This window comes from Cyprinus carpio, chromosome B12 (assembly GCF_018340385.1).
Source record: "Cyprinus carpio isolate SPL01 chromosome B12, ASM1834038v1, whole genome shotgun sequence".
NCBI classification, from domain to species: Eukaryota; Metazoa; Chordata; class Actinopteri; order Cypriniformes; family Cyprinidae; genus Cyprinus; species Cyprinus carpio.
The window spans coordinates 20,703,260-20,723,359 of NC_056608.1; the positions used below are offsets into that span (position 1 = coordinate 20,703,260).

General features: G+C 34.8%; 1 protein-coding gene across 2 annotated transcripts in view; it reads left to right on the forward strand.

The window, feature by feature from the left end:
• The window catches only part of LOC109073883 (protein tweety homolog 2-like), a 52,226-nt gene that overhangs the window by 25,921 nt on the left and 6,205 nt on the right, over window positions 1–20,100 (forward strand). For both annotated transcript variants that reach the window (XM_042735933.1, XM_042735934.1), the window contains exons 3-8: window positions 2,688–2,799; window positions 8,365–8,585; window positions 9,801–9,896; window positions 10,960–11,032; window positions 17,474–17,543; window positions 18,169–18,224. In XM_042735933.1, the coding sequence (XP_042591867.1) occupies window positions 2,688–2,799; window positions 8,365–8,585; window positions 9,801–9,896; window positions 10,960–11,032; window positions 17,474–17,543; window positions 18,169–18,224 (628 nt within the window). The remainder of the gene's footprint in view (window positions 1–2,687; window positions 2,800–8,364; window positions 8,586–9,800; window positions 9,897–10,959; window positions 11,033–17,473; window positions 17,544–18,168; window positions 18,225–20,100) is intronic.

Sequence of the window (20,100 nt, forward strand, 5' to 3'; positions counted from 1 at the left end):
GTGCATTCTTTATGTGTTTGTGTTTGTGAGTGCGTCTTTATGACTCGTCACCCACTCCAAAGGCAAGAAGCTTTGGAGGAATCATTACACTTCCCCAGGAGTCCCCTGTGCAGCTCCATACTGTGGAGTCTGATCTAAACTCGCTCTCAATTCTTCAGTTGACACAGGACCGAGAACAGATTTTGCATTTCATTACTCATCGCTCATTACGTTCCTGAAATGTCGAATTTAAGTTAAACACAAAGGAGGGTCGGTCAGGAAGACTTTAAAGGGCAGCTTATATGAACAATGCAATGCAGGATATGACTTCACTTCCTGTGCAGTGTTATTGACCTTATAGGGTATCTGGGGGCTAATGAACCAAATACCAAGAACAGAGATGAGTCTGGCTGTTTTGATGACATCATTCTTTCTATGTGAGATGCTTCCTGTTCCCATTGGTGGGAAGATCATGGCTTGGGGTGGAGGGAATGCACTCTCACGCTAATATTCTATGTTTCATGCCAAAAACTCATTAACTTGTTTCTGTGGTATTGTAGATGGTATTTATCTCGAATGGATTGCGTTCAGTTCAAATTTGGACCATTGTCTGATTTTGTCTTGACCAGTCCAATATTACTGGATATGTCAGTGCAGTTACTTTTAATATACAGCCCAAACAGTTGTAGAGACTGTCCAAAATTGCCAGTGTGATACTAGAGTGTTGTGGGTGGTTAGTAGGAGGTTGTTTACCAGCCCAAAGTCTCTGTGCCATTCTAGTACTCAGATATGTCACAAAGCTCCTACAATGTAAGATTTATGAGATTTTTCAACAGAAGAAAGTAAGTTATACAAGTTTGAATTTGAAACAACATGAGGGTGAATAACGGATGACAGAATACAAACAAGATGCACATTTGATGCAAAAAGACGCTACTCTCTCGTGACGCTCTGCTCTGCTCTGCTCACATGCTCTGATAATAATAGCTTTGTAGGATTATACATTATTTGGATAATTAGTTTAAAAAGTCATATCTGTTTCTGAAACTGAATAAAAATAATATATTTATATTTAATAATATTAAGGTAGCATTTTACAATAAGGTTCCATTAGTTAGTGTTAGTTAATATAGCATTATTAACTAACATGAACAATACATTTATTACAGTATTTATTCATCTTTCCTGATGTTAGTTAATGAGAATAAAGTTGTTCACTGTTAGTTCATGTTAATTCAGAGTGCATTAACTGTTAACAAGCACAAATGTTGATTTTAATAATGCATTAGTAAATGTTGAAATTAACATTAACTAAGTTTAATACATGCAGAAGTAGTATTGTTTATTCGTTGTTTATTCATGTTAACTAAAGTAGATAAATAATGTTAACTAATGAAACTTATTGTAATGTGTTACTAACACAATAAATTTGGACATAATTTATATTAATAATGTTATATAAATTATGTCCAAATTTATTGTGTTACTTTCAGTAAAAAGCATGTTGTTGTGTTTTTTTTTATTTATTTTTTTTTATATTTTTTATTCCGTATCATTAAAATTTACTTAAATTGAAAAGTCATTCAAAATTGCTTTGTATTATTTAATAAAATAATAATTAACCTAATCATTACAAAGCATTTTTGGTTTTGGTTTTCGGCCAAGTGCATCCAGAATTTTCGGTTTCGGCCCAGATTTTTCATCTGGGTGCATCCCTATTTCATAGTGTTTGTGAAATGTACTCACTGGCAGAAGGCAACGTCTTGTTTGTCGTTTCCTCAACCCTTATGTTATTTGTGTCTGGGGAACATTAGCCTCTGGCTCAGTACGGCTCCTGCTGAATATTAAATACCTGCATGTGGCATGTGTGCACTACCCATCCTACCACAGCGCCTTTATTTTCCAGTCATTTAACTTGAGCTCCATATAGAGCCTATTCAATCCAAAATGATGTTTATTTGTGCTCAAGAAACATTTTCTGACATGGCTTACTCAGCAGCTGGCTTCAGATTGTCCCAGTTGACAACTTGATTTTATAATATTGTTGAGATTGTCAACTAAAACTGTTAAATCTTTTTTGGTAGCTGAAACAAAGATATATAAAAATATTAGATGAAAAACATGAACTTAAAAAGAAAAACCTGAACAAAAATATAAATGTTGCATTGGAAATAAGTGACTAAAATGACTAAAACTGAAATTTGAATTAATAAATTTAAATGAAAGCCATTTGAACTAAGAGACTAATAATAATGACATGACTGCATAAATTACTTAAATTTAATTAAAAAAAGGAAAGTTTAAAATAAATATTAAGGAATGTTAATGATATTATAAAATGTTAATATTAACAATAATGCTATGATACTTGCAGTTCTGTAGTTTTTGCTTAAAGTGAAGGCCAAGTGCATAAAGCACAATTTATTAACAGTTTCAATTGTGTTAATTTTTTCCCCATTTTTTCAGCCATGGTAATTAAATATGGTAAAATGTGAATGCTTAGTGTCAGCTAAAAAGCATGATAAAAACAGCCAAAATATTTAATAAAAATCACGCAAGGAGGGGGAGGGATGTGTATAACTTTGTGAATGACTGTGTTTTAGATCTCTGGAAACATCTTTGCGGATTTCTGCATGTGCATATTCTGTAAGGGCCTGATGATTACAATGTGTGAACTAATTGTAACTTTTCACCTTGTGACTTTTCAGTGTTGCCGTGGGAGTTGGTTTCTATGGAAACAGTGAAACCAATGATGGGGTGTACCAGCTGACCTATTCTCTCTATAATGCCAATCACACGCTGGCGGGAGTGGACAGTTTGGTAAGTACAAATATAGCAGCGCTGACTATAAATAACACACTGATAATGTTTTTGATTCCCTCACCAACTTTAGTCTTGACTGATTTCAGCTGAAGTGTCCCAATAGTCTTGCAGACTTCTCCCAAGCAAATTTACTCCGTCTAAAGACTCTATTATCTCTTTTCCCTCCCCACAAATAGTTCTACACTTTCTATCAAAGCGTTCCTTCCAACCAAACCTCAGCCAGATGGTCCTTATATCAAGTTCAGTTGCCTGCTCCTGTTAAATCATTTTTTTTTTTTTTTTTTTGCCAATCGGCGCTGCTAAAATTTTATGGGATCCCCACTGAGTGCATGATTGATTTTCTGACATCCCTTTGCAATAGCAAGGACACAGCTAAAGCTATGCAGCTACGTGCAACTGCTCAGTGTCTCTGGAAAGATGTGAATGACAAGGGGTGTATCCGTGTGTGTTAGAAAATGCACACACACTTTAGTGTGTTTCTGTGTTATGGAGTTTTTGGAGAAAATACCTCAAATTGTTTTTTACAGCCTTTTATGTTTGTGCAGTTATGAAGGCCTCTTTTTCCTTTCGTCATTGTCCTTTTCAAGGCCCTGAAGGCTGGGGCATGAATAAAACCTTATTCATGTATCGTCAGCCATACCTATTTATATCCGTCTTCGTTTTCTGATTCAAATGTGTAGAGCTGACAGTGACACTAAGATGCTTTAATCCTGCTTCACGCACCAATTTCATGCACTTGGTAGGGCCTTTCATGCCTCTGGTTGTGAGTTTTAGCTATTTAATTGCATGGTGGACTGAAAGCCTGCAAAAGCAGTGATTAGTTTACATTTCCCCTCATTAAAGTGTGTAATTTCAGCTACAAAAATAATGACTGTTTTCAAACTGTTTTCCTGAAAACCCATCTATCTATCTATCTATCTATCTATCTATCTATCTATCTATCTATCTATCTATCTATCTATCTATCTATCTCCACAATTACATACAGCTGCTATTATAAGATATTGTATGAAGAGTACAATTTGAGAGTCACCCCTGTTAGTGAAACAGTCAACATTCACAGATACTGTCAGTATGTGGTCCACTGGACATTATTCCAACTCTAGTGATGACATCATTAACCCAAACCTAACCTTAAATGTATTTCCAAGTGAGTAGCTGATGACAAATTTATCCGCTTCCATATAGATCGTAACAAAAAATTTGTGTAAGTTTGAGTGCAAACATCTCACAAGCTATACATCAGTAATCCACAGCTGTTCAGCTTACTTGCACCTGTTGTAGGAGCGTTCAGGGAAGTGTTGATACTGTGGTTCTGAACTGAACGGAGACTGAAGGCGCTCCGAGCATCTGCCCGCATACACCGCTGAGGAGTTGAGGATTAACTCCCCATCTGCACTAATAGAGATTAATGCGTCTGTTTCTGTCTCGCTCTGAATTATGAAGCACACACTTATCTGAGGTCAACTTGATTCCCTCAACACGCTCTCTGAGTCATCACAAGCAAAAGGCAGAACTGACCTAGGAACTGCTCTTTCGGGGAAAAATCACCCATAATTTTCATTAGCAGTCTGCCTCAGCGAGATAAGAGCACGTTGTTGTGAAAAAATGATGTAATGGTGCTCAGAAAGACTAGAGATGTTTTTGATCTTCACGTCATGACCTCAGATTAATATCAGCTAGCTTCAAGAATCATCAATACATTTATCTAAGCTTGCCATCAAGAAGAAGAGGCCCTCCATTCATGAAATACTCCCTAGAGACCAGGTCTTTCAAATGGTACAAAGCATCCACTGTCTGAAAACCCAGCATGCAATGGCCATAATTAGCCATGAACCCTGCGACAAAGGCTTTGATGAAGTCACTTGTGGAAATCTTTGACTTCCTGATTGAGGCTCTTCAATGGCTCTGCCTGCCTAAAAACAATGATTTAATTTGGCATCCATTGCACACAGATGCTCGTTCTTTCTCTCTCTCTCTCTCTCTCACACACACACACACACACACAAACACACACACACACACACACACACACACACACACACACACACACACACACACTCTCTCTTTTTGTTTGAAAGAACTGGGCTGCCCTTTCAAAAGAGTCAAGAGAAGGAATAGCAGGACGTTTTTTGCATGGGTGTTGAGCGGTGACTGCTTGGTTTTCGGGTTTATTGGTTCTGGGGCATACGGTCTCTTGTTCACCTCCTCTCAGGACCCCCTCTGGGCTTGCAAATGAACTGTTTGGCTTCCTGTGTGGATCTGTTTTGTGTTCACAGAGGCACCTAGGGATTAACAAGGACATAAATTACTTGGTTTGAGTTACAGGAGAACCATAATGCTGTAGATACATTGTGAGGCCACTTGTTACATGTGTTTTAAGCACTTATAAAATGTATGTAAAATTAATTATTTATTTAATTATTTAATAATTAAATTATATTTTTTTACTGTATTATAGATCATTATAATTAGTTATTATTATTAATTCTCAATATTGTAATTTTACGTTATATTTTTATTTTCATCTTTTATTCAAAGATATTATTCTATAATCTATGTCAGTAAACAACATGGTCATTGTGGCAACTTACCCCATGTAGTGTGGTGCCATGCTTTCTGTTTATATTTATTTTCCAGGTAATAATTCTGAAAATGTCCAATATTTTGTAGTCAAAACAGGAAAAGGAAATAATATTTTCAGAATTTTTATCAGGGTAGATACTGGATATGATATTACAGAATGTCAACCCAGAGCTCCATTGTTCTATAAATACCTCTGTTCTCTACACAGTGTGACATGGTGCAGAGCACTGGGTCTGTTTTGTACCGTCCTCTCAGCTTGCGAAGGTCACTATTTTTTAACGCTTTGACCAGAATGTGGACATTTTCTGGACTCAAGCCAGCTGCTTAACCATTATGATGTTTTCATTGAATGTAACCTTATCCAGATTTAGGAATTTGAGTGAGAAATAGTTAGTGAAATGTTTGACAGCATAGATTAAAGTGTCACATTCGTGGCCATTTCAGTTTAGGCTGAAGGCTGCAGAATGACTTGCTCAAGAAAACCTGGAGGAAAATAGTTTGATGGCAGAGTCTGTTTAAAAGGGTTGTGATTTATAGACTACCTTTATTTTCAATTTTTTGACTGAACTCTCGGTCAGACTGGGCTCCAGGTGCAGGAGTATGAGCCACTTCAGTGCTCTATATAAAGAGACTGCTGTCGGCCCCAGTCCTTCTCTGTCCCCTCCTGACCATTCAGGGCAGACAAAACTGAGTCACAGGTGAATGCTAATTTGCTGGCTTAGCTACTAAACTGTTAGTAGAATTGTTAACAAAGAAGTTTTTTTCCCTCTCACTCTCTCGTTCTTTCTGATCTCTTTCTTTTCCTTTTTCTTTTTTTTCGTCTTTTCCTTTTCTGCTTGTTTTCTTTTTCGACTGGCAATGTGCAAATGACTGCCAATATTCTAATATTTAGACTATGTTTAATAGGGTGGAACATTGGAAATGTGTTAAAGGTGCAAGAATGCAGGTTCTCCTGCAGAGATTTGAAAGTTTTTGCTAGTGGTTGGTGGAAAAGTTGTGGGATTCTTACCATTTCAAACAACCCAAAAACTCTCTGAAAGTCTCTCCCAGGAAAATACCCACAATCCTCCTGATATTCTTCACACACATCAGTTAACTGCAAGAGAAAATTGATAGAAAGTAATAAAGGAGCTGAGAGCTGTTTATCCATCACCCACGAGGCGGTGAATTTGATTGTTGTTCCTGAGTTTGTTTTTTTTCCTTTCAATGTCAGGTTCTGAACTCTAAAAAGCTCAAGTTTCAACCCACCACTGCTTGTAAGAGTCACATCTGATCTTTATCTTACTACTTCCTTGCAGTCTTTGTTCCACTGTAGGTCTTTATATGTTCATTTCTGGTTCTCAGTAACTATATTGAGAACCTCTGAACTAGTTCTACCAACAAACCCCCAGACATTCCCACAGCCATTATTAGAAGACCTGTAAGCAGTAAGGCCATCATTCCCTTTTTTGTAATCTCTCTCTCCCTTCTCATTTTTAGTCTTACTGTTTTTTTTTTTTCACCCACAATTTTAATGGAGAAATAGAAAATCATATCTGGATATAGAGCAGGCAGCACCACTTAGTGCTTGTGTTCCATTTCACGCTCCAACTCTCCCATTCTAATTTAATTGCAGAAGCTCAGCGCCTACAGAAACCAGAGACAATCAATTAGAGCCGCAGCGCTGGGAGAAAAATCTCGGTCTCGTATCTTAACCACTTCCTCACATATGCATTACAGGTGTGGCTTAAGAGACACAGTTTAGATGTCTAGCATTTGTTCATTAGCTGGATTATTGGATTACATTCAGCTGAGATATTAAACCCCATTGAGGAGGGGCCACACAATAAACTTGGCTATTTCCAAGAAACTTACAAAATGCTTCTCAAAATCAACCTCAGAACTAAAAAAAAAGCATTAGGGTGTTCAATGAAGATGAAAGGATTCAGGAGAGTGCAGTGCTGATGTGAGATCAAAAATTCCATGAAAAACGAATACGGTTAAACTAGATAATCAATGTGGAATTGAGTTTCTCACAGCTTTGGGTATGAGATCACTTCGCTCTCGAGTAGTGATGTCACAACCTAAAGCAAACTGCTGGGAATTGAGTCTGGGCCACGAGTATTTGATTTCAGGATGTAGAGCATTTGCTGGGCATCCCCTGATTCTGTGTTGTTATATAGCTATTATTGAGCTTTAAATATGCTGTATGTACATGCACACATCTGGCCTCATCTCGTCTGTTTTCTAACACAACACACTCTATTTAATTAAGCTTTTGGGTATATTAGAATGGATGAGGGAACACAAGTCTGGTTACAAATCGGCTAGTTCTTCATGGCTGTTCACACAGAAAACAGCTCTTTTTACAGCTCATGCAGTACTTTCTCAACTACCTAATTTGGGATATTAAGAGAACATGTTAAGAAGGACATCAAGTGTCTTCGTGTTCTTGTTTATTCTGCATTTAATGTGCACCTCAGCCAGAAAACCGATTTAGTCATGTTAAATTAACTCTAAAAGCTTTTCAATTACTTATTTTAAATTGATTTTTTGAAAATGTGGTCTTAATGTTTTCGATATTGAAAAATGCACAACCTGAAATAGTTTGAAAGAAGTCTGTTATGCTCACCATGTTTATTTAATGAAAAACTATAATGTGAAATATTATTACAGTTTAAAATAACTGTTTTCTATTTTAATATATTATAAAATGTAATTTTTTCTTGTGATTGCAAAGTTTAATTTTTAACTTCAATACTCCAGTCTTCATTGTGACACGATCTTTTAGAAAATTTTATATTTTATATACTGTAGTTTTTTTTGTTACTTGCTTTTTTAAAATATTTTTTTGTTCTAGAAACCTTTTTTCAAAAGTTGTGCTGCTTACTATATGTCTGTTTGCACTAATGCACAGTGAATAATGGTACTAGTTTCTCTCAGGTCACTCCAATTTACTGTGTGTGTGTGTGCACTAACAGTGTTCTTCTCTCACAGGTCACTGGTACTGTGGGAGGCATGCAGGGCGGGCTGAACGAGCACTTGTCTCGACTGGGTGAGATCTTTGCAGCACGAGGAGACTTTGTGCAGAGACTGCAGTTCATGCAACAGATGTCAGAAAACATCATGAAGCAGCTGCTTGGGCTTCCTGACTGGGAAAAGGCGAAAGTAGACCTGGCCGCCATAGCTGATCAGACAGCATATGTGGAATACTACAGGTAATGATGAGAGCTGCAACCTTGAATCTTTCTATAATGTACCTCTCCTGCAATAGACCTACGTTTTCAGTGCAATGCAGGTTTATTTGTAGCAGGCAAAAACATTATGAAATATTGCATCCTTGACTTTTCATATTCCTCGATGTGTGGTTGAGTGAAGCACCATAGTAGTCCATCAGCAGCTAATGCATTACCGCATGTGTGTACAGTCTGTTTTATAGTTGCATTTAAAGCCATTTCCTTGTGTTAGACACTATAGATCACACGTTATTTACTGCCACAGCTTCACCGCTGGCCATCCATCAAAACATCTGCCAGTACCGCATTCATATTCCTGTCATTATTCCACATTGCAGATGACAGGTTGATAAGTGATGATGTCACAATTCTTTAGTTTAGGTTGCCAGAAAAGTTCATCTTTGATAGGAAGCATATTAATATAGCTGACATGTGATAGCGATAATGTGAATGTGTCTGAGAGCAGTTTATAGGAAGAGACACGTTCATCTATTCCCCTCTGACAGGGTTTCAGCGGATGAAATATTAATACATATAGATGTTGTTCATCTATTATGAATTATTTCCAGAGACGAAGAGCTCTCTGGAGTGGTCTAGGCAGGACACACACGCTAACGAGAAGATCTTGTCTCTTAGTGATTGCACTTTTGTAGCTCAGGAAAGTCTCAGTTATGTTTTATTGAAGTATATAACCTGAAATGCAACCTAAAATGTATGAGAAGAAATAAAAAAAAATGACACAAATGGAACAATTGTTGGCATAATAACTTGGTCTTTAGAGAATCTGATGTGATAAGAGAAATGTCTCCTATTTTTATGTATTTATTTTGTTTTCTTGGTATTGTGTCAGATTTGAGAACAGTTTGAGATGCTGTTAATATATTTCTGAAACTCTTGAGGAGATGCTTTTGAGACTGGGATTGTTTTTTCCCAAGAGGAAAATCTGAGAAGCAGGTCTGTGTGAAACAGCTGAGAAATTAAAGAGATTCCGTTTGTCATTTTTCTTTTAGATGGATACACAAACACTCTCTTGCTTCATACGCTGTTTATTTTTCACACATATCTTGATTAACAGTTTCTAAACTTGGCAGTATATATTGTGTGAATTATTGTCAGCATATCTGATCACGTCATTTAATGTGTTTTCATTAACTGCTTATAAAAGTCTTCATCTGCTGGTTTTTCTTCTTTCTGAAGGTGGTTGACATACCTCTTGATACTGATCTTGGATCTGGTCATCTGTCTTGCTGCTTGTTTGGGCCTGGCCAAACAATCCCGCTGGCTGCTCACTACGTGAGTACAAACATGACATTACACTGTGTTATCATGAGAGGATGAATACTGGAATTAAAGACAAAGATATAAAAAGAAAGTAGCCTCAGATTTTTAAATGGGTCATATTGCCCTGATTTTCTTTAAAATACTAGTTCATTGTACCATCAAGATTTCCTATAATGCTCAGAAAACATCATAACGAAGACTTGAAACCAAAAACTGCAGTCAGAAACCAAAAACGTTTAATTTAAGAGTCAGATTGGGTATGAAAAATGGCTGTTTTCCTGCAAAAAATCTTGGCTAACTTTATCTGTACGAGAAACTTTATCTCAGGGAAGAAAACAATAATAAAAAATGTATGATATGACCCCCTTTAATATGTTACAACACGACTGAATAGAAAGAAGTTAATTAAAATAAATATCAAAGAGAAAAAAGAACTGCAAATAAAATGTTCTCCTCATTCTCGAAGATTGGCTTTTAATGCTGTACACCTGAAAAGAACAATGTGTTTCATTACAGGTCTCATCTAAATGATAAATTAAAAAGATAACCAATAGCTTAGACATGAGTAATTGTTTAATTTATCAGCTGGGTTTTACTGCATGGTATTTAGTAGAAAGTGTGTCATTTAGTAGCACAGTGGATTTCTGAGTACAGAACATTTGCTGTCATGTTCAGTATAAAGGGAAGCGTTGGAAGTGTTCTGCAGTCTTATGGAAGTAAAAGGACTGTGCTATCAGAGATATCCTGAATTTAGGTCAGTGATGGTATATATGGTACAAACCCTTCATTTATAACGATTCATAGGCGACAAAATTTGTAGAACAAGCTCTGTTGGGTACTGTCTACCCCAATTTCTCTCAAACACAAAGCACAAACTGTGTTATGCTTATGCATGGCTTAATCTCATGAAAACATGGTCACATTTCAGCCCAGAAATATTAATAATTTTTTTGTAAAAAAAAATTTTTTTACCCATATTGTCATAATTCAGAACCCAGATTTGACATTGGACATCAACAGGCAACCCAACATAGTATCGTAATTGTCAATCGTGTTTTTTATGATGTGTGTGCAGGATGATGGTCTGCGGTGTTCTGACTCTGATATTGAGTTGGGCGTCTCTCGGAGCTGATGTGGCCACTGCAGTGGTAAGTACAAACCAACAAGCCTGGTATTCAATCAGTGATTCTGTTCAGGTCATTATATGAGATATGGAGATTTCAAGACAAACGCATCAGTATTTCCATTCAGAACACTTCATGTGATTGTATATAATTGTGTATTTGTATGTGATGTTATTTGGTTTTTATATGCATTTGAGGTGGGTCACAGTCAGTCCATCGCTATCAAAAGCTTGTTCATATGGCAGAGCATGACATATAATAGTCAACTGCTGTCTTCTTGCCTGAAGGAAGTGATAAAAGTCCAATTTATTGCTTTTTATGTGGGTGTGTGTGCAATCAAAAATACTGTGGTTTATGTGTTTATTGGGAAAAGAGTTAAAAGTGGCAGATTTCATTAAACAACATCAATGAAGGAGGAAGAAATAAAAGAAAGGGTAAGTATTGAATGGAGGTCCATCTTCAGTTAAAAAGACCCAATTCCTTTTTTGACTCAGACATTACTTCCACAAAAGCATTTTGTTGACAGTCCAGAGAAAGCAATTAAATTAATTCATATTAAATAAAATTCAATAAAATTCAAGTATATTTGTATAGCGCTTTTTACCATACAAATCATTGCAAAGCAACTTCACAGAAAATTAAGTTTCTACAATATTTAGTAGTACCTTATCAGTGGTGACTGTCATTTTATGTGCATATGGCAGAAATGTAAGGAAGAATCAATTAAAGACGTAATCAAACAGATGATGAACACTATTAACAGCAATTATATGATGCAATCAAACTTATAGCAAAATGTGGTAGTTCTGTATGTTGTTTCAGGGTTAGCATCATCTGAGGTCCTCTGAGGGGTTGGCATCATCTCTTCTCAGGTGTTCTGGATCCAGAATGAAGCTTGTGTAAATCCTAAACATAGAAACAAATAGAGACATAATTAGCGTAGCTGCTGTTCCAGCAAAGTAAAATGAATTAGTTTAACCCAAGCTAAAGAATAATAATGCGCATTTGATCTGATATAACTGTAGTTCAAAATTATGAGATCCATTTTTTGAATGCTTGCCCAAAGAGATGTGTTTTTAATCTAGATTTAAACAGAGAAAGTGTGTCTGAACCCCGAACATTATCAGGGAGGCTATTCCAGAGTTTGGGAGCCAAATGCGAAAAAGCTCTACCTCCTTTAGTGGACTTTGCTATCTTAGGTACTACCAAAAGTCCAGAGTGACCTTAGGGAGCGTGATGGATTGTAGCGTGGTAGAAGACTAGTTAGGTATGCAGGAGCCCAACCATTAAGGGCCTTATAAGTAAGTAATAATATTTTGTAACTGATACAGAACTTAATAGGTAGCCAGTGCAGAGACTGTAAAATTGGAGTAATATTATCATATTTCCTTGACCTGGTAAGGACTCTAGCCGCTGCATTTTGGACTACTTGTAGGATGTTTATTGAAAATGCAGGACAACCACCTACCAGTGCATTACAATAGTCCAGTCTAGAGGTCATGAATGCATGAAATAGCTTTTCTGCATCAGAGACAGGTAACATGTTTCGTAGCTTGGCAGTGTTTCTTAGATGGAAGAATGCTGTTTTTGTAACATGGGAAATATGATTTTCAAAAGACAAGTTGCTGTCTAATATATCACCCAGTTTTTTGACAGTAGAGGAAGTAACAGTACATTCCGTCTAGTTGCAAATTGTAATCTACGAGATTCTGTGTACTGTTTTTTGGTTCAATAAGTAATATCTCTGTCTTATCTGAATTTAATAGGAGAAAATTATTGGTCATCCAATCTTTTACATTTTTAGATAATTTAGAAATTTCATCTTTTCTCGTTGAGATATATAGTTGAGTATCATCAGCATAACAGTGGAAACTAATCCCGTATTTTCTAATAATATTACCAAAGGGCAACATGTATATTCAAAATAGCAGAGGAAATAGGACAGATCCTTGTGGCACTCCATATTTTACTGTTGATACATGAGATGACTCTCCATTTAAATAAACAAAGTGGTAGCAATCGGACAGGTAGGATCTAAACCATCTTAAAGCCTGCCCTTGAATACCTGTATAGTTTTGTAATCGATCTATGAGTATGTAGTGAGCTATGGTGTCGAACGCAGCACTAAGATCAAGAAAAACTAGCAATGAGATGCAGCCTTGGTCTGACGCAAGAAGCAAGTCATTTGTAATTTTAACAAGTACAGTTTCTGTGTTATGGTGGGGCCTGAAAGCCGATTGAAATTCTTTATAGAGATAATTTTTTTGAAGAAAAGGTGATTTGTAATTTTCTAAAATTTTCCACATAAATGGAAGATTTGAAATGGGTCTGTAATTTGTCAGTTCACTAGGATCTAGTTGTGGTTTCTTAATAAGAGGCTTAATAACTGCCAGCTTGAATGGTTTTGGGACGTGACCTAAAGATAAGACGAGTTAATAATATTGAGAAGCGGTTTTTCTGCTACAGGTAACAACTCTTTCAGTAATTTAGTGGGTACAGGATCTAATAAACATGTTGTTGGTTTAGATGCAGTGATAAGTTTATTTAGCTCTTCCTGTCCTATAGTTGTAAAGCACTGCAGTTTATCTTTGGGTGTGATGAATGAAACTGAAGTATTAGACGCTGTAGAATCTACATTGGTTATTGTATTTCTGATGTTATCTATTTTATCAGTGAAGAAATTCATAAAGTCATTACTATTTAACTGTGAGGGAATATTTAGATCGGGTGGCGTCTGGTTATTTGTTAATCTAGCCACTGTGCTAAATAAAAACCTTGGATTGTTTTGGTTGTTTTCTATGAGTTTGTGGATATGCTCGGCCCTGGCAGTTTTTTAGAGCCTGTCTATAGCTGGACATACTGTTTTTCCACGCAATTCTAAAAACTTCCAAGTTCGTTTTTCTCCATTTGCGCTCAAGACTACGAGTTTCTTTCTTGAGAGCGTGGGTATTACTCTTGTACCATGGCACAGTAAGATTTTCTCTAACCTTTTTCAATTTGATGGGGGCAACAGCTTCTAATGTATTAGAGAAGATAGTGCCCATGTTGCCAGTCATTTTGTCTAGTTCATGTGTATTTATAGGTACACAGAACAGTTGAGATTAATCAGGCAGGTTATTTGTGAATCTGTCTTTGGTGGCTGGAACAATAGTTCTGCCTGGAAGATAACGTGGAGCCATATAGTTAGTATCAGTAATACGCAGAATGCACGATACAAGGAAATGGTCAGTAACATCATCACTTTGAGGTACAATATCTATATCATTAAGATCGATTCCATGTGATAAAATTAAATCTAGCGTATGATTAAAACGATGAGTGGGCCCGGTGTCATTTTGCTTGACTCCAAAACAGTTTATTAGGTCAGTAAACGCAAGGCCTAATGCATCATTTGTTTTATCAACATAAATGTTAAATTCTCTTACAATTAGCGCTTTATCAACGGTAACCAATAGGTCTGAGAGGAAATCTGCTAATTCTTTTAGGAATTCTGTATACGGCCCTGGTGGTCTATACACAGTAGCCAGAGCAAGAGATACGATAGATTTCTTTTGCATATCTGACAGTGTAACATTAAGCAGAAGTATTTTGAATGATTTAAATCTGTATACTGTTTTCTGGGTAAAATTCTGGGTAACAAAATGAATTGCATTGTTCATAGTTTTTGTTTTGCCTTTTTTTTTTATTACTTTAGGCTTTTCATTTAGTCTCAGAATTGAGCTAAGAAAGCTTCCCTGTAGAGTCGTGGGAAAATCAGTTTTTGGCAAAGTTTTATGGCAGAGTGTGATTCATTTAACTTTTATATCTCCTCTATTTTCTCTTACAAACTATTTCACTAACTCACCCACTTATTCTCCTACTCATAACTGTAACTGGCAGGTTATGAATGCAGTTAACAGCTACCCACAAACCAATTATATCCTTCAAAAAAGCAAACAGTATGGAAGCATCAATAGAGCCTGTCAGTGGAACTAGTGCTGAAAAAGAGGCTTTTCTGTGTAGAAAAATTACTGTTCATGCATTCCTTACAAATTTATTTCCAAATACGTAAGTGTTTTCTGCACAGCTGTTCTCCCACTACTGAATGGACACATTCCACAGCAAAAAAAAATAACAAATAAATAATAATACAATACAATACAATACAATATAATACAATATAGCCTGCAAACTCACAATTTTACTATGTAAGCTTGTTTCTGCTATGGAATAAGAATATAAAAAGATAATTGTGACCTTTTACCTCAATTATATCTCAAACAGTTTTTAAGTTTATGTTTGTATAATTGTGATTTTTTATTTTTTTTTCTCACAATTCTGAATTCATATGATGTCCAAATTGTAAGATATTAACTCTGAATTCTGAAAAAAAGACAGAATTGCAAGATGTTATTTTGCAACTGTGAGGGGGAAGAAAAGTCAGAATTGTCAGAAAAAGTTGATATCTTGAAATTCTGATTCTTTTTTTTTTCTCTCTCAGAATTGTGAGGCAAAAAAGTCTGAATAGTGACATAAAAAGTTGCAATTATCTTTATTTTTTACCCCATGGCAGAAATGGGCTTCCATAGTGTGCAGCCTGAATATGGTGAGAAAGTGAGTGGAACTCAGAAATGACAAAGTTGGAGCTTTACATTGTGCTGTTTTCACTGGTTCCATTAAAAACAAACAAGTATTACTAGTATAGTCTGATTAATGAACAAATTAGTCTTAAGAGACTGTTCTTTTAAGGAATCACTTAAAATGATTCACAAGATATCAATTTTACAATTATTATTCATTAAAACCATCAGAGAGGGGACTAAACAAAAATTTTCCTCACCAACTTGATGGCTATGTGATTTTTTTAACCTTTACAATGTCACATTACAAAATATTACTATTTTGTTGATTATGTGATGTCGGAAACATTGTAAAAAACACTGAAATATACACTCACTGGCACACCATGTCTACTGTTAGCAGATACAATGAGTTATGTTTCTCTGTGTGTGACTAATTTGGTTTACTTCCAGGTTGCAAGTATTTCCCCTATCAGCTCATTAAGAGAGAAATGTAGATGTGCCACGTCTTCAGCATCAGTGGACACGCTCAGTTCTCTGTAATGAACTCATCTTTCCAGCAGGCGTTAGACACAGTCACATATGGCTTTGATCCTGTCTTCACGGCTAATGAATTAATGCATAACACAAGGTATTGAGCCTCAGGAGTTCAACAGGATGTGGACTTGACTTTAAACTTCCATGCTCTGAGACCGGATGAGGGGACTGTTTTAAAGGGAAAAAAATAAAATAATAAAAATGCTCCGGATGGGTAGCCGTATGATAAAGACTTAGAATGTTCTAATATTGATGTGGTGGACTTGTGAAATTTAGGAGGCAGAGTCTGAGTTAGTTGACAATATTAACACTTATTTTATTTTATTTTATTTTATTTATTTATTGTTTGTTTTATTTCATTTTATTATTTTGTATATTGTATTATTTTTTCAACACTTATTTTGCTTCTTTTCTGTGCTGTCACTTGTATTCTGATCTGAATTGTTTCACTGAATGCAAATGTATTGTTGACAGAAATATGTGTTCCTTTCACAGCCTGGGGATGTTTATGTGCCGACTATATGTGAGAGTGTGTGCATGGTGTTTCTGCATGTCTGTTTTTTCCTTAGACAGACATTATAGCATAACTCTTCCTGTTGCCTATACAGTATGTTTAGAGTCTGTGTGGTGACTCGTGTTGTATGTTCCTTCCTTTTTTTTGGTTTGTTGGGGATTATTTTTTTATTCTAGAATAATGTATTATAATGTGTATGAGTGTGTGTTTGCAGCCGTGCGTTCTTCCTGTGTCGATTTATCCCTTTACCTATCGCCCCAAACATCCTGCAGTAATAGAAGTTTGTTTAGTTGAAATACAATTATACAAGCATTTTGGAACAGTATATTTATTGAATATGTATACATTATCATTCAAAAGTTTGGGGTTAGTAAGCTATTTTTGAATAAATATGTTTACTTTTGTACAGCAACAAAAAATAATAATAATAATTAAATGTTTAAAAAATGATATTAAAAAGTTGTTAATTTGAAGTTTTACAGGTATTTTTTTAATGTATTTGTAATAAAATAACAGACACTTAAAAAGAAACATGAAAAAAAGTTGTTAATTTGAATTTAAAAAAAATATTTATATATATATATATATATATATATATATATATATATGCCCAAAATATATATATATATATATATATATATATTACTTATAATATTAATATATATATATATTACATATACATCAAATATTTTGAATTACATTATATTTAGATATATATATATATATATAATATATATTATATATATATCGCTATATATATATAGTGTATATATTACATTATATTTATATATTATATTTATTACAGTTTTATTTTTTTTACTTTTTTTTTACTTTTTTGTGTGTTTTACGCTTTAGGGCACAAGTGATTTCTGTGTTGCACCAGACAAATTTCTGATGAACCAAACAAAAGATGTGATCAGCTCAGGTGAGTGTATCTCTTATTCTGAATGTATGTTCTGTACGTTTGGAGGAAAACAGATATGGACACATACACCTACACACACTGTCATCTCTATATTCACTGTAATCTCATATTATGAATGGGGATTATAGTTCTTCAGTGAACAAATTTGCATGAAATGGCATTTTTACACTATCAAGCGCTTGAATAGTTTGAAGGGTTAATCTGAGAGACCTTTAATCCTGCTCTATAATCACTGTGACTGAATACATTGGTAAAATGGCCATTCCTATTATTACGTAACTTTAATCCTGTTCTCAGCCATAATGTTTCTGCACTACCAGACAGACAGAAGCTCCCTCAGGTGCACGAGGACAGAGCCTCCCAGAGGAAAATTTGATTCCTCAGAGGCCGCTTTTCTAAAGCGCACAAGACCATAGCTCTCACTTCTCCTATCTTTTTAAAGGAATATTTCACCTAAAAATGAAAATAGCACCACAGACTGAATGATTAATAGTGGATGTCATCCATCAGAAGATTAATTTAATCTTAGTTATAACCAGATTTTGAAGACATGTCACTTTATTTTCTATCGTCTATATGCCATGCTGTTCATAATGCACTCTTTCTTGTTGTTTCTTCTTTCTAGATATTGTGCATTATTACCTGTACTGCAGCCAGACGCTCCCTAACCCATTTCAGCAGGTACTATTTTGATTATTATTTTACTTAATACTGATTTATTTTAGTTCTTTAGAGAAAGCAAGATTTTTTTTTTCTTATTAAAGAACCATACATTAGTGAGTCATTGCACCACTTAAAAACTGTATTTATGAACGATTTGTTAAAAAGAAGCAGTTCATAAGAGTTGTTTGTTCACAACTTGTTTTATGATGGTTATATTTAATGTTTGTAGATCAGCAAGGGCAATGTAGTAGAGGAATGTTTATTTACTGTCTTCACATTTCTTTCAAACTGCAACCTCACAATTCAACATGTATCTTTTTCATTTTACTTAATACTGAATTCTAACAGTTCTTTTTGTAATTTAGAGAAATATTTTTTTTTTCAAGTCAAATATATATTGTCATTTCACTGCTTAAAATAGCTAATAACAATTTTTTTAAAACTGAATTTACAATTTATGATCAATTCAATAAAAATTGGTTTTTGAGTTCTTTTCATATTGCTATATATTTGTATGTCAGCAAGAGCAATGCAATATAAAGATGTGTATTTATTTTCTTTGTATTATTGTTTCTCATCACATGCTTTTCAGACTGCAAGCTTAATTCATAAATTATATTTCATGGGGTTATTGATTCACTAACAGCATCCTAACTTAAATGAAACCTTGTAAGTGACTAATTTCGGATTGATGCATAAAAATGCATAAAACAAACAAGCATTGGATAAAATATGTAAAATACTAATTTTGAAATTAGATTAAACCATTTTTATCAATAAATTTCTATTATGAATTAATTTATTATAAATTATAAGTACAAAAAAAAAAAAAAACACAATCTGTTCTCAATTCTCAAATCTAGCTATCAGTTACTGTGACAGTTACTTTTCAATCTCCCTCTCTCCAGCTACTTTACTCTTTTCCTGACTCTGTATCTTTCTCCCTCACTTCTCCTGTCTCACTGCATCTCTCAGGGTTTTTAGGTCAGGCAGTAAAAGGCCAGTGTCCTATATCTCAGATTGCTGCAGTTCAGCTTGATAACAGAGAAACTGTAGACATCTCTCTCTGATCAATAGGGTTGTCACAAAAATAGAAAAGCAAAGATGTTTCTAACAAGAGTTCAGTTGCATGTCCTTTACTCACTCATTCTCTCTCACACATAAATTATCAGTCTGTAAAGAGCATCTTCAGCATTTTTAATGTATGACATTATTCTTGTAATGAGATGGATGTCTTTTTAATCACATTCCCTTCTCATATTCTTTTCTTGGTCTCATCTTTAATTTCTAATCTCTGTTTATTCAGACTCACAGTCTCTAAATCTCTCATTCTGACACTTTTTTTGTTTTAGTTGAGTAGTTTTTTGCTTTTTCATTATCTGTTTCTTACCTCACTTCTCATGTGTGATCTGGGATAGAGTTAAATTTCCACAGTGAATTAATTCTCTCTCAAATCTAGACAAGAGGGTGAAAATTGTACAAACAAAGTGGATTAATTTAATCAGATTTAATCAGTTGTTATATTTGATTATCTGCTGTTCCACTCGCTGGTGAATCTTGCAAACAAAAGCCTAGGTCATATTCATTCAATAAATAAATAGGGATTTTTTTGTGTGTGTGTGTTTTTTTTTTTTTTTTTTTTGTGTGTGTGTGTGTGTGTGTGTGTGTGTGTGTGTGTGTGTGTGTGTGTGTTTTCCATAAGCACATATAAATCCCGATTAAATAAGGATATCATATTTATCACTAAACAAAATCACATTATTATTTATAATATAAACAATATCATCCCTAGAATTTACTAACAAATCCATGCCTCCAGACACAAGTTTTTTTTGGTTTGTTTTTTGTTTTTCTTACAAATTTTATATTAATTTATTTTTGTGGATTTTTTTTT